Source organism: Homalodisca vitripennis, chromosome 3, assembly GCF_021130785.1.
Source record: "Homalodisca vitripennis isolate AUS2020 chromosome 3, UT_GWSS_2.1, whole genome shotgun sequence".
NCBI lineage: Eukaryota > Metazoa > Arthropoda > Insecta > Hemiptera > Cicadellidae > Homalodisca > Homalodisca vitripennis.
Window position 1 is genome coordinate 38,230,657 of NC_060209.1, and position 16,186 is coordinate 38,246,842.

The following is a 16,186-nucleotide window of genomic DNA, read 5'->3' on the forward strand; positions in this document are numbered from 1 at the left end:
GGCTACGCGACATCCTAAATTCCTTCGGATTGATCTGGTCAGTAAACACGCCAACACGAGTGACCGCCACATCGAGTAAAGCCATCGACAACGTCATCACGAACATTCCAAACGCCTCAGTCACTGTTTTCAATGCGGCCATCTCTGACCACTTCGCTCAGGAGACCACTATCAGTAACTTTCAGCCAGAAATTGAACACCCGTCATCCAAAATAAAAAAAAAAACACTAGCTCGGAAAACATTGCCCTTTTGAATTCGTTTTTAAAAAATGAGTCCTGGTAGTTTTTAGACAATCTTGAAAGCGTAGATGAAGCTTACACCGCTTTTCATAATCTTTTTGTCTATCACTTAAATGTAACTTGTCCTTTCAAAAATTTTAAAGAACGCAAACAAGCAAAACAAAATTCTTGGGTGACGAAGGAGATTTTAGAATTACGAGAACGGCTAAAATTTTACCATTCGATTTACATTAGCACCGAAAATGAACAATTTAAAACATTTTTTAGAAATTTCAAGAGCAAATATCGGAAAACAATAAAATCTGCAAAAGCACGTGAAATTGAAACAAAATTGAAAAATTGCGAAAACTTTTCCAAAACTGCTTGGGGCATTATTAAAAATGTAACAACACAGCCAAATTGCTCAAAAAATTCCCAAATTCCAAAGCTCAAAATCCAGGACGAAATTATTTCAGATCCCTCTAAAGTGGCAAGTGAGTTCAACTCATTTTTTCATCTGTGGCATCACTTGACCCATCTTTCAAAGGCCTCAATTGCAGCGAAGTGTCATCGATGGGACCGGTCTCATCCATGGCACTGTCTCCTGTGAGTGAGGAAGAGGTGGCCCGCGTGATACAATGATTGAAACCAAAAAAATCATGTGACATCAACGGCATGTCTGTGTGGCTGCTCAAACGTTGCTCTAAGCATATTTTGGCTCCACTTACAAATTTGATCAACTTATCTTTCGCACAAGGCATTTTTCCCTCCCTTTTGAAATCTGCGAAAGTCACACCCATTTTCAAAAAAGACGATCCTTGCCTTGCAAGCAACTATCGTCCAATTTCAATCCTCCCAGTCATGAGCAAAGTTCTTGAAAAGATTTTTCTTGTCAGATTTGAAAATTTTCTTGATCGTTTTGAAATCCTCTGTTCCGAACAATTCGGTTTCAGAAAAAAACAAATCCACAATCGATGCGGTCACAGACCTAATCGATACAGTTGTCGATGGCCTGGAGAGAAGAGAACATGTGCTAAGCATATTTCTAGACCTCTCTAAAGCATTCGACTGTGTACATCACGAAACACTGTTGTACCAGTTGACGACATGTGGTGTTCGAGGTCTGCCGCACGAATGGATCTCGTCTTACCTCAGGGATAGAAGCCAGTGTGTGCAGATTGCGAATAACCTTTCAGGAAAGGTTCAAATGACTTACGGTGTCCCACAGGGATCTATCCTTGGACCTGTCCTATTCCTTGTGTACGTCAACAGATTGAACTCATCGATCCTTACAGGGAAGATGGTTCAGTATGCTGACGATACAACTCTCTGCATCAGAGCAAAAACAAAACATGAATTAGAAATCAACTCATTTTTAGAACTGAATTCATGTATTCAGTATTTTTCAACACTAAATCTGAGGACCAACAGTTCCAAATCAAGCGTTGTCAATTTCTTTCTTCGGCAGCAAGAACCTGACAACTTCGCTGCCGTGATGGCGGATGATGTTCTAATAGAAGAAACTGATTCCACCAAGTTCCTCGGAATGCACCTAGATCGAGGGCTGACTTGGGACGATCACATTGACAGCATTTGTTCAAAGGTTTCCTCAGGCATTTATGTCTGACGGAACCTTGCAAAATTCTGCTCTTTGGATATACTAAGAACGGCCTACTTTGGCTTGGTATATCCACATCTGACATACGGTTTGAGACTGTGGGGCAGCTGTTCTAAATACAAATTCGAACGTGTATTTAGAAGTCAAAAGAAAGCTGTCCGAATCATTTCAAAATTGAACTTCAGAGATTCATGCAAAAACATCTTCAGGGAGCTTGGATTGCTGACTTTGCCCTGTCTCTATATCCTGGAGGTTGTCCTGTACTGCCGTTCTAAGTGTAACTTGGTTCAAGGCAGGGACGTTCACCAGTATGGGACTAGAGGCAGGGACAACTTCCGCGTTCAACAACACAGAACTGCAGCATTCGAACGACGTTTACCGTCTGAGGTTGGTGTCAAGCTAATCAATAAGCTCCCTGAAGAGATCAAACAATTGAATGACCAAAAAAAATTTTAAACTCGACTAAGATACCTTTTGGTGTCGAGGGTGTTTTACTCAGTTGACGAGTTTATGGAGAGCCGCTGGGACGAAATTCAAAACTAACACGATCAATCCTCTTGTTCTGGTGTGGCAATGGCAGGATTGTCTGGTGAGAATGAAGATGAGAGTGAATGAGAGAAACATGTGACTGTGTGCGTGAGTGAATGAAGTGTAGGCCTACCTTTGTATTATTTAAATATTCTGTGACGTTTGTATGCAATTTTATTATTGTTACCGCAATAAAGTTATATTATTATTATTATTATTAAATCATAAGAAATTTCGGGTAGTCAAGAATAAACTTTATAATTTTATTATTATATATTAAATCACGTAAGAACAAATAGTCACAAAAGATAGTATGAATAACTTGTTCAGTTTTCAATTCCAATCATGTCATATGATAATATTTAAAGGCATCGTTGCTGTTGCTGTAGTTTATGTATCTCCACATAATATTTGTATCGTAATAATATAAAATTATGAGTTCATGACAAATATGAACATTTAATTATAATTGTTTACGACTCTGGTCTGGCAATGCAAGATGAAAAATACTATAGGAAAGAAATAAGTATATGTTTTATATAAAAATATGAGTAATCAATAGGCCTAGATATTGATTTTAGGCTGTGGTTTCCTAGACGCGTAATAGATGCGCTGCGTATGCGTATCTAAGACGCAGCACACTTGTCTTATGGGGTTTCCTATAAGCGGTTTCCCAGGCAACGTATCAAGTGCGCGCGCATCAATAGCTGCGTATTTGGCTTACTGCTTTCAGAGCAGTCAACTCTGAGATACGCTGCGTAACAAACATGTCTTGTGCAATATCAAAATTAGAATTGGGGGGATATGTCGCCGAGAAGGTAAAATTCTCAAACAATGACGACGAAGAGTTGATTAAATTGGTCTCTTTTAACCAAATATTATGGAAGTTGTCATCCTGACTATAAAAATAATATAAAGAAGGACATCATATGGAAGAAAATAGGAGTTTCGCTGAATAAATCAGGTAAGTTGTTCATATAACTATATTTTTTACATTGTAAATTAACATGTTTGCTACTATACAACTAAAACATCCTTGAGGGCCACATAAGTTCGTCACTTTGTAGTTTTCTTATGTTTTTGCCATTCTTGTACGTGTTTTTTGTAATACATACTGTTGAAATACTCCATGAACATACTCCTCACTTTAAAACCTTCAGATCCGCCGGTTCCATGGTATCATGTTCTTTGTTGGGACCTCATCCACAACGACATGTGTAGGAGTTTGGGGGTTGTTAGCAATTCACTCGTTCCTTAACATGTTGTGGAGGCAACAACACACAAATATTACACCAAATCTACTGTATCAGGTTTCAAATTAATTGGGGTAAAGAAGATTCTAAACACAACACACATGATTCCAAATGCCCTTTCAGTTACTCTTTGGGCTCTGCACAGGGCGTAATTGTAGTTCCTCTTAGAGGAGTCTGCCACAGCTTGTTTCTGGGTGAAAGGTTTCATCACATGTTTATCCAGTCTGAATGCTTCATCACCGACAATAACATGAAGAGGCTTGATGTCTGATGCTGGCCAATTTTCAGGTGGAGTGAAATATTCCCCGTTTGGCACCTTAGATCCCATTACTGACATTTGGAAGATTCCTGCATCTTCTTCCTTTCCATAGGATCCAACATCAATGAGAAGAAATTTGCAGTTAGCATCCACCATAGTAAAGAGAACGATTGAGAAAGATCCTTTAAAGTTATGAAAAAGACTTCCAGACTTGTCAGGAGATAAAATTCGGACATGTTTCCCATCGATACCTGCTACACAGCAATTTCTTTTTACGTGGAGTCATGTTACGCACAACCATGTGTATTCTACGCAGTCTAGGAAACCACTGGACGGCGGCTGCGTTTCCGACCGAGATACAAAACGCAATGCATGTAAGCCGCAGCGCATCTATTACGCATCTAGGAAACCACAGCCTTACAAATAAGTAGGCCTTTTCCAACTCCTTATTCATATAGCACCTGATTAAGTTCAGCACTCGTATTTTTCGCCAATTGAATATGTAATATTAAGAGAGTCCCTGATTCAAGCTCTGTGTCTGTGCGGCGAGTGAACAGTTTGACAACGCATCATATCTCTGGTTGGCTGAGGCCAAGAAGCGGGCCGTACGGTCCACGCCCTCAACCGTCTTCTTTGTTGCACTCTAGTCTATTGAAATTGGCTCTACTCTCTCGGACTACTAAGCTTAGCATGTGCTCGTTCAAGAAATCTGTACGCGAGCCATTAGCTTTCTTGAGGAAACTACACACATAGTACTATATCTAGTTATTATACATAGATGATTAGGCTACACACACACCGTTCTTGCTAAGTGGTGACACTATTGTAGTTTCAAAAATGTTTCTCTCTCCACGATTATTGTTAACGCAGTGTTGGACTGATAGGCTTCTAGGCCCTCGGCAAGATTGACTCTACCCCTCACCTTTTCATACTGAATGAGTCTACATAGTTCGGTAGCAATTTTTTAAAACACCGAAAGGTAAAAAGGTTAAAAATTGGCATTATATGCTCACAATTTATGTGATATTTATTCTGAGACGAAAACACTGTAGCAGTTTTTATTCTACAAATATCTAGATATATTATATACCGGGTACTTCATACTCGTATTTTATTATAAGGTACTATTAGGTAAGTAATGTTATTATATGACTCCTTACATTTCTGGACGGTAGTCTTGATTCTATAACAGGTATATCAATAACAAAGAGTGACTTCGATACAAAATACGATACCATTTGACGGCTGAGACTTATTTGGCATTCTTAAATGTGTAAACCTAACTTGAGTAATCATTATTAAAACCTTGGTGTTATAAGAGCTTTCTTCGTACAATATGAATGTAATTACTGTATAAGTATAGTAAAATATAAATGAATCGACTAATTCATTGTAGTAATATCCTACTCATAGCCTATCTGGTTGGGTATTTTTGTTCTTTGTATCAAAATAAACACATTACCTTATATTTATGAGTCGAAAAGTTGACTCAAAATATTGGGATTCGTTCCCTTTAATGTAGTGTATCTCTAAAGTGTTTATCGTTTTTAAACTTTAGTAAGTGGGTGCCTCTTGTTTTGGAGAGGTATCTTCTCAAAATAGACAATGAACACGCCAAAACTAGTTCGCGTTGAGTTATAAATATTCTCGGAATCTCCTATTTCCATCTATAACCGTTAAAAACGATAATTGGGAGCCCGATGTTTTATGGCGCGTATTGTTTGTTTGATTGCGAGGTAGTTTTAAGTGGAGTGTATCGAGAGATTAGGGGAGGGGGTTGGGGGGGGGTTGAAGAGGTTTTAAAGCTCGGTTGAATGGTAAAGATCGATCCATTCAAGAGGGGTGAGGGGAGGGGGCAGTGACAAGGCCGCTGCAGCGGTAGACATGGTAACCATCAGCTCATCTGTTCTCAGCATCACCTTTGCTGCTCTGCTCGGAGCTCCCGCCCCGCCCAACGGCTCGCTCGCTGTCTTGTTGACAGGGCTTGTCGCTTGTGTTGTTGTTTATCAATCTGTGATGTCAGAACGTCTACCGGGCAGGTCTTGCAGCTCACAATGATCTCAGACTGTGAGTATTCTGAACGATCTAAACCATAACGTCTGTCAATCTGTATAAATCAACAGACAACTTGTTGCTTTAAAATTAAAATTGTTAGCAAACTGGGCCAACTCAGTTGATATTAATAAATAAATATTCTTAAACAGAACAGCAAACGATGTTTTGTGTTTGGGTGCCATTCAGGTAGATGTTTCTCCAATGACACTTCTAATCGCTCTTTACTGATTTTGGAGTTTATAAGATTAAAAATAGTGGATGCTTTTAACCTCTTATAAATCTTTTGCTATCAATAAAGCTAATAAACAATACATCTCTCATACATAGTGTATACATTTGATTATCAAAACATGTAAACACTCTCTTAACAACTCTACTTTATTTCAGAAACTTTTAGGAATATTGTTAATTCGTGTTTGTTGTTATTGTATTATACAACTACTAGATTTTTAAGCATATATTTGGTTGTTAAAGTTATTAGCATCTCTGTTGTAAATTTCTAGCATTTTAAATTTTATATGTACAATATTTTTTGTAAATGTATCTTAAATTAAGCTATCCATTAATATTTAATATTATTAATAGTTTATTAATATTTAATAATAATAATTGGCTCAACGTTTAGTGAAATCCATTAATCAGAGGGTTGGAGACTGGATTTCTATTATATGATTATATGAGATCAGTAAATCTTTACAAAACAGAGCTAGTAAAAATTCTATATAGTTGTTATACAGTGTTATAGATTTAAATTTGTAACAACTTTTGTCCTGTTATGAGCTAGCCCTGAATTATAAGTCTTGTTTTCTTTCAGAAGTTTCTTAGTGTAAAATACATTTTATCTTACTATAAACTTACTGCTAAATACTTTTAAAAAATATTTGTACTACATTCAAAACTATTGTTATTTTAAAAAAATGCATGTCAAATTGTAAAAAACCTGTGTAAGATCAAAATAGACATAAAACTAGCTTTAACAAAATAGACATAACGAAACACAACACTTAGCACAATATCTGTTGATCGTAAATAACTATTAAAATATACTTGTAATGTTGAAATAAACATACAATAAATCCTATGGTTGCAAATGAGGAGCAAAATGCATTTAAGAAACAATTGTAATAATGCCATACAATTTATTTACTATTATTTATTTGTTTATTATTTAATAACTAACCTCATTATCACTGAACATATTTAATATCAAATTAGTTATATTTCAGCTATGAACTCTGTAGAACAAAACTGGAAAAAATGTTTAGTAAATATTTATTAGTTTTTATAGGATTTTTGATCTTTTAAGGTTTAATATGATGCTGGAATGACATTAAGAGAGTAAAAAACAATAACAGAACCAGAATACGAGTGAACAAGAACACTCACCATAGTTTCTAATTGATTGATTACAATCATCCCTCTCATGATGATGGAGCCTTTCCCTTGTACAGTTGTATTGAGTACCATGTTGGCTATTCATTAAGTTCTATTGAGTACCATGTTGGCTATTCATTAAGTTAAATTTTATATTAAAGTTGGTGGTTCAGTTTTATATATAATTTGACCAATTACCACACAGTGGTAAAAATTTCTTAGTTACCTCACAACATACCGTAGCTAAAGACTTTTTTTAATAATCTAAAATGTGAGCTTTTATCACTTTTGTATCTAGGCAATGTTTGCAGAATTACATTTTTAGAAACCACTTATCTGCATAAGGCTATTTAAATCTTGTAAGGTTTTGGGACAACAGAGCTTCCAAATTTTGGAAATAATATTATAACATGTTGGCCATGAAGAATTAACATTCCATCAATGATCCACCTTCAAAACTAACATTTTCATTTTGATATTTCAAAATAAAAGTCACGGTTGAAATCTACCTTTCTTCAAACTGAGCCTGAAGGGATGTTTTACATGAAGTTGCGTTCACTCTAAAAATTTTATAAAAATGAGTTTGTGGTGCACTTTTATAAACATATTTTTGAAATGCTATCAGGCCCATACTCAGAATGGTTTTTTCATACAATTTTACTGGGCCAGTCCCCGCCACACGTCTATTTGAAGGGACTGTGTTGACTGACGAGATAGCTCAATCTGATAACTGTAATGCTATTATAGGCTAAATTTGTAATAAAGTTGATTACAATTTTGAAGAAACTGTGACTATTACTTTTAAAGTCATTACGATCATGTTCAAACCCTGAGTAGTGAATATGTGTATTTACTTTATTCACTGCCCTGCGTCCTGCGTGTCTGTGTGGTTGTGGTGGTTGACTGGAGGGGTGGTGTGGTGGGTGTGAAGTGGTATAACATGGGTATGGTGGCAGGACATTACGGGACCCAGACAAATACCCTTTTTTAGGGCACGCCAAAGCTGAGTACAGCCCTGGATGCTGTGCAGAGGTTATGTATATTTTGTGTAATAAAATTCCAAGTTATTGAAAAACTTGTTATTCTCTGATCATTAACAATCTGGAATTTCAAAATCTGTCAATACTACAGCACTACATAAGAATAAGTAGCAATTTTTTAATTTCTGTTATAGATAGTTCCTAAATTCAAGCTCAGACAACGTAAGCGCTTTTAAGACTATATTATCAACTTCACCTTTTTTCTCATGAACTGGAATTTAATTAACCTTTCCCCTCTCATTCTTAAACTGCATTGAAGGGATAAAGTAATTAACAGTTGACTGTTGCAGAGCAGCCCATTGTCTCACTGCTCCATTCTCAGCTGGCGACTAATTAAAGTAAGGATTATTGGCATTCTTCTACTCAATAATGGATACCATTAGATTAGATTACCTTGCACTGATGCAGCTGTATCTACAAATGCCAAGAAAATATAGTATTTTGAAACTTGTGTTTAAATACTAATATGCTGTATCTGCCAAACCCTTTCACATAATTTCTTGATAAATAAGGTAAACAACGCTTTAAAATGTACAGGTTAATTATTACACAGAGAAAATCACGATTAATTCAGGTGTTGTTTAAATTAAAGTGAATTTAATTTAAAATTTAAAAAATAATTTAGAATTTAGAATTTTTTAAACTTGGAATTTAAAAATTAATTTAATGTTACAAGTTATTTAAATTAAAATAGTTAGTTGTAAAATTAATGTCTTTTAATGAGCTTTAAAAATATTTATTGAACATTAAATGTACGAGATGGTAGATTAAGAACGTGTTCGTCAAGTCTTTGTAGTGAATATTGTCAGGGTTACAAGAGAATATTTTTAAAGTTTAGTTAGTATACAAAAGATTCAAACTGTGTGTGTGTGTGGTATTTTTTATTTTTACATTTACAGACAAATTATTATTCAATGTTAATAAATTCAAAATGGTTCATTTCAGAAAAATTCTAAATAATACCGCTGTTAAATATTTAACATTATCAGCCGTTGCAACTAAATCAACAATTAAATGATAACTTAATACATTAACCTATAAACAAAACTTGAAACGACTTGAACAAACAAATTAACATGTTAATAATAATGCAGAAGAACAAGAAAAACAAGAAAATGCCTATGCATAAATAACTATTTAACCACAGAAACAAAAGCTTGATATTGTGGAAAATAGAAACAAGCCTGTGTAGTTACCGTTGTTGACTGCTCTTGATGATATTGCACACAGCACATTCTGTAGCTAACTGCCACATAATACTGACAGTACATCAGCTGACCTCTCTAGTGTTGACTGGAGTATTAACAACACTGTCAGTAATGTTTACGTTTAATCTGTACATGGCACTTGATTAGCTTTTACTAAAGTAAAATATTGACTTCACAATTTAAAACTACTAGACTCAGCCAAAGAAGCATTTACTACATAACTGAATCTTCTCAATGGTAATATTATAGATATATCAACTACTAAAACCACCAAACCAGAGTGATAAAAATGAATTTTTATGAATTAAAAGTAAACTTATGCACAAGATAGCCTCAAAATACCTGTGTGGCAATTATGACATTGGAGTAAGATTCTGAAGTCTAAAATATACAGGTATGTCAACCAAATGGTACCATGCAGGATGTCTGAATGTTGCAGAAAGAGCTTAAAAAATTGACTTCTCAGGAAACTGTTAATTGGTATTGTACAAAATGTAGGGTAGATCAAATGAAGGCTTATCAAATGATAAGATATCTGATAGTGATTCACTAAATAGCTCAGGAACCATTCAAAAACTTACAAATAATTTGGTTGAAAAAATTTTCGAGGAAACTAATAATGAGGAAGATGAATTTCTAATGGCTGCTAAAATGGGGACTACATATTATGGACATCAGGAATCAGCCAAACCTGTAAGCAAAACCTTAACACCTTGACAGAAACAATGATCTTGGCAGACAATACACCTGTATCATCCCTGACCTCAGTATCCAATATATCCAACTTGTTTGGCAGTTTAAATCTAAAAATACGGTTTATCAACTTCACCACTAAACTCAAAATCAAAGAGTAGTGAAGAAGGTTATCACTAACTTCTTCATTAAACATATTTTTTTAAGAACAAATAAAAAATTACAATTTATAGAGTGCAGGGAATCTTTAGAAGTAAAATAGAACAGACTGAACTAATATCCAATCAACCTCAGAACAAGTAGACATTAGATCACCATTTACACAGAGTGCAGGCCGCAATATTCTCTCATCCACAACCTAATCTATTAAAATCAGTCACTAACACAACACCATGTATCACCTTTTTTTAGAGGAAGCATTCAACAATTTATTAAAATTAAAATATTGACAGAAAAGCAAAATATATCCATATATCAGGAAGGAATCTCTCTTGTACATAAACTCAAGCAAGTATATAATCCAGAGGCAACAAGAACAGGCTATTTCGAGTTTCTTGGTTTTACGTAAGATATGGCATAGCTTCTTGGGAAGGAACAACTTCCAAAAATTTAGAGAGAGTCTTTTTATTGAGTTAATTCAATAAAAAAGATATGTTCTATGTCAAGTAGCTCTTGGTTACCAAGGAGCTGTAGGGCAGCATTTATTGAACTTAACGTTCTAACTGTTGTGGCATTTTATATACAAGAAGTTATCACACAGTCTCTACTTTACATCCAAGACATTCTCCACCATAACACAAGACATGCCTCAAACTTTGTCCTACCACTCCATCACCTTAGTCTTTACAGCAAAAAACCAACATGTGCTGGAGCAAAGCTGTTCAACTTACTGCTAAAAGAATTAAGGAACACACCATTACTACAACTGAAGAAACGATTGACTGATTGGCTGATGAAGAGACCCTGCTACTCAATGGAAGAATTCGCTAAAGAAGTAACATCAAAAGAAGACACTATTTTTTACTAAGGTAATAATAAAGAAAAGCTCTCAATCTTCAACTGAGTACGCTGTAGCACAGTGACAGCTGAAACCTGTTGTCTGTCTGTGTCTGAAGAGACGATACAACATCAAAAAAGCTTCACTAGGTGGAGTATCTACTCCTTTGCCATCACACGGTTTTCCAAGGAGGCCACAGCATATAACACAGTGGTAGTATCCACTATGCTTTAGCAGCCATGATAAAGTAGGCATAGTTTTCAAAGGAAACAATTCGTTTCAACTCTAAGGAGTATATCTCAACTCAGAGTATAGAGAAATCCCTCTCTAGTGAGCAAGAGGATCAACTTGACATGCTGATTGACTAACTCTCCATCTACTTTCCTTAGTGTAAAGATGATTTGTTCTGTCTTATCATCATTAAGTATTAACTCATTTGCTGAGAACCAGTCACCAGTCTTTTCCACTAATAGAGCAGAGTCATGTTTCACATAATCCAGAGAGTAACCTTTAACCAGTGATGATGTATCATCTGCAAAGAGGACAGACTCTTGGGGGAGGTTGGATGGAAGATCATTAATTAATCATAATGACAAATAGGAGTGGCCCCAAAACAGACCCTTGGGAAACACCTCTAACCACTTCCCGCATACCAGTAGAGAAACCTCCCACATACAGATTTGTCCGTCATGTGATGGGCACTGCTAAATGAGGTTGAGAAAGTCCCAGATGGGATGGAAGCTTGTGGGATTCTTAATAGCACTTTGAGATGTCTGTCTCTTGTCAGTTGTGTGAAGAAGTGCGAGACACTAGGATCATGGATGGTGTATCCCCTTGTATCCATGAAGAGATATACAAGTTATAAGTCTGTCAGATTGTATTAGCCAAGAAAATTTAAGTAGTTGAGTTTAGTCTCCTACACTGGCTTGGATGGGACTCGAAGAGAGCAAAGCTCTTAATCTTCCACTGAGTATGATGTAACACAGCGTATGGCTATATGTATTTCTGGTATAGAGATTTAAGAAGATTTATAGAGATGGTGATATTCAGTACAGTTTTAAGGACCTTTTTCTTTATTTATCCACAAAACTATGATTTCTTACTATGTAAAATTTATTTATATAGTGGTTAAACATTTGAAATTGTTAAAGAAAGAAAGAAGATTGTGTACGAGGTTGTTAAAAAATGTGGTCTATATTAAATGCCAGTTAATCATACAATCTGAATAGTCTCGTCTATTATGTTTCAATTGATAATAGTTCAATCTTTATAACTTTGGATGAGAATCTTTGGATAGATGCAGTGCAGACCATTTTGTAAATAATCTATTAGGCTATAAATAGCAGAAATGTAATTAGAATAGTTTGAACAGTTACAGAAGAAAATTTAGATTTTTTTACCAATAACTTGGTTTTTGAGTAAATTTTAATACAAATATGAAATAATCTATATTTGTATGGTACTACCTGAATCGGATATACATTTGGATATGATGGATGTAAGCTTATTGGGAGTCCAGACAACTGATATTTTCCCATAGTGGACAGAGAGTAAGGCCCCATTTTGTTCCTTAAAAGATTCTTGACTCGTTTCTTTGTTGAGAACAATCTTTCAGCAATACATGTCAGTAATACTGAATTATTTAAATAATAATAATCGTTTACTAAAAAAGTAATTGAAAATTTTTTAAATTTCCCCTTGGACCCTCTCACTGGCTACGTCCTTGAGTTCTGAGGATGGACAAATTGCCCCTTATATTTTGGATTGAAATTCTGTCATTAAAAGCCATACAAATATTCTTGAATGTGCTAGAACTATATAGTTGATGAATATAGATGATGATATCATTTAGTGTTAACAAACACATTCGTAGTTATTTTTCTTTTTTAAAGTTAAGTTCTGCAAAACTTAAATGTTTGTCTTTTTCTCTACATCAGTAATTATTTATAAACTATATGTTACAGAAAGTTGCCAATCCTTGCTAGAAGAAGACAACCAACATGACTCAAACATTAAATGGAGGAGTTGCCTTTTCTATTGAGAAGAAAAAATTGTCTTTTGCTTCAAAGTAAGTTCAATTACAGTGAAACTTCGGTAATATAAATTTCAATGTATTCATGAAGATTTGAGTTGTCAAGAAAAATGTAATAGTGAAATATGAAAAACCAGTAAAAATGAAAAACACAATTTAGAGTTATTGAGTAATATAATACTTGGTAATATAATATAGCCTAATACATTTATACAAGACTTTCAACATCAAACAGTACTTCCAAATAAGGCATAATTCTAGCCACAACTACTAGAAGTGATACAGTTTTTAGAAATTACAATGTACTATTTATTATCATAGAAATTTAAAAAAAATACTGTTGTAGATGTAATTTAATTTTGAGGGAAATATTACCTAAGAACTAGAATTAATTATGAACATCATTTTGTTAATTTGAGTGAGTAGTTATAGAATAATTAAGTGATTAATATCACTTTTGTGCATGTAAGCACTGGCAGCAGTAGTGTGTTCCACATGGGGGATGATCAGCCTACCACACCTTCTGCGCTGGTGAAGAGGTTGTGTTCACTGACTCAGGTGCCTCTTAATCCTGCTGTTAACATCCACTTCTCTGACCTCACCTATACCGTGCCTGACAGGAAGAGAGGTTGGTAATTTGAAAACTTAATAAAGATTGCACTTTCAGTAATTTTAGAATTTTTGTAGTTTTTAGAAACATTTTAGAATTATTTGATTACCATTTCAATAAGAAACAACAAGGAAGTAAGAGGGCCTTTTTTTCAATTTCCGATTTCATGCCATGACGGCCAGACAAGCTGGAGGTCTGCGGTGAGCGCAGTATTCAATCGCGCATCTTTTCTGCTACAACATATGTCACTGCTGACTTCAGGTAGTCAGTTTGCGCTGAACTACAGTCTCATAAAAATGATCGCCTCCATTGATTCTTCCGCCAAACGTTAATTGAGAAGCATTTTTTGTTTCCTGCAAGCAGGAGGGAATACTGCAGCAGAAATCCATCTAAGAATGTGCCGGGTTTACGGATAAAACATCATGAATGATGGTGTTGTGCATGAATCGTATCAAAAGTTTAAAGATGGCCGAATGTCAAACTCAAGGAACGTCAAAGCTGAACCCATTCAGCGAGTTTTGTTGGTGTCAGTCAACATCTTTGGCACAGCAAGCACAAATATTTTTGTAGCCCAAATGTTCTCTTCAGATCAAGAAGACACCCTTAGTTAATTTACCAACGTTCTGATTTTGGGCCACATCAGTCACCACCTATATGACTGCGTCAATAGTACACTTATTTTATGTGTGAGTCTAAACTGCTATTTGATAAGAGGTTGTTATTGTATAGGAAACTAAATAAATGTTTAAGAAAAGTGTGCTCCTAAATTTTGCTAGGTGGTGATATAGATCTATGCCTGGAGAGTTCTGCTTTTGAGCCTTTCTGTAGTACTGGTTTCAGGAATGCAACTTTCAATTTTGAAGGGAATATCCCATCTATAAATAATGTATTTATTAAAGTTGCAAGTGGTACACAAAATATGTTTAGCACACGACTTTATTTCAAAGTTTGTAATGCCATAGAAGTCTTGTGGTATTGAGCTCTTTAGGCTAAGTAATACACCAATGACCTCTGCCGCATCAGTGAGACTCATGGGCAGACTATGAGCTTGAGAAGAGCAGTAACCAGTACCATCAGCGGCCATCCTCAGAAATGGCTCTCCACCACCTTTCCCTTCGATTATTCACATCAGAAAAATATTAATTGATCAGCGAGAAGATACATTTAGCGTTGGTTACTATACTGCCCCTGATACTTTCGTCTTGTTATCAGAATGAGAAATTCTTTCAAAAATAGATTGTGACGACTTTACAGCAGATACAACCCTGCAATAGTTTCCTTTGTTCTCAGTAATATTTGAGGTTTACTTTACCTTTCTTTGTACACTCTGAAGATAATTGGCAAAAAAGGTGCCATTTACGTCTAATAAATTTTTACTAACGGTTTTAGTTAACTTTTCATTCTAACTCAATTAGTATATTTCTGTTAAACTTTAAAATTGATTATTATAATGTGATGTATTACATTAGCACGCCACATAAGTACTCATTGACAATGTATGTTCCAATTCATTATGATTTGACAGGCTCAAAGAGGCTTCTCTCAGGGCTGAGTGGATCTTTCTTCTCTCAGAAGCTATCAGCCATCATGGGACCCTCAGGAGCTGGCAAGAGCACACTTCTCAATGTGCTTGCTGGATACAAGTTAGTGTTAACATAACAATTCATTATACCATACAATTTATTATTGCAACATAGAACTAAAGACCATCTAGGTGATTGCCTGGACAATAACATTTTTTATGGTCAGAACAGAGAGCGTTTGCGTGAATGCCCTTCCAGATATTTGTCAAACTTTAAGTTAAGTACAGGACATTTGAAAAAGAACTCCCAAGTTTTAAGTATAAATTTAATAGGGAATTAATAAAAAATTACATTAATGAGTACATATCATGGAAGAGAATTCCTTCAAGTTTTGTTTAATGTTTGAAGACTTCAACATGGGATCCATTTGTTGCCCTGCACATGTAGAGACCAGAGTCCACTTCTTGCCACGTATTCACTAACATTTCAGGTGTAACTGTCCCAACTGCCACATTAATTTATTTTTTGTAAATGATTAATCACACTGTACACATTTTTTTATGTGGCCACAAAAGAAAAAGTACAATGAGGTTAAGTCTGGACTTTGTGGTGGCCAAGATACTGTGCAGCCCTGCCTATCCACCTTGAAGGAACAGAGAACAAAAACAGCACTAGTCTGGTCTCAAAGTCAAGCAGACCTGCCAACTGCAGGGGAGCCAAACTTGGAGAGTTGATGAATCAAACACCACCAAATCGGATAGTGTATTTTATTGTGTA

At 35.3% G+C, this 16,186-nt stretch overlaps 2 protein-coding genes across 2 annotated transcripts in view; one reads left to right on the forward strand and one right to left on the reverse strand.

Moving 5' to 3' along the window:
- Window positions 1-3,652: 3,652 nt before the first annotated feature.
- LOC124358148 lies at window positions 3,653-4,033 on the reverse strand. Its single transcript, XM_046810440.1, has one exon. It carries the CDS (start codon window positions 4,031-4,033, stop codon window positions 3,653-3,655), a length of 381 nt encoding a protein of 126 aa, XP_046666396.1.
- A 1,790-nt stretch (window positions 4,034-5,823) lies between these two features.
- Window positions 5,824-16,186, forward strand: part of LOC124356799 (ATP-binding cassette sub-family G member 1-like) — a 33,335-nt gene continuing 22,972 nt past the window's right edge. Inside the window, 4 exon segments of the mRNA XM_046808008.1 lie at window positions 5,824-5,944; window positions 13,209-13,312; window positions 13,747-13,904; window positions 15,412-15,529. Of these exon segments, the coding sequence (XP_046663964.1) occupies window positions 13,245-13,312; window positions 13,747-13,904; window positions 15,412-15,529 (344 nt within the window). The 5' untranslated portion in view covers window positions 5,824-5,944; window positions 13,209-13,244.

Excerpts from the sequence above, each read along its gene's own strand:
- LOC124358148 (XM_046810440.1), bottom strand. The coding sequence starts at position 4,033 with ATGGTGGATGCTAACTGCAAATTTCTTCTCATTGATGTTGGATCCTAT.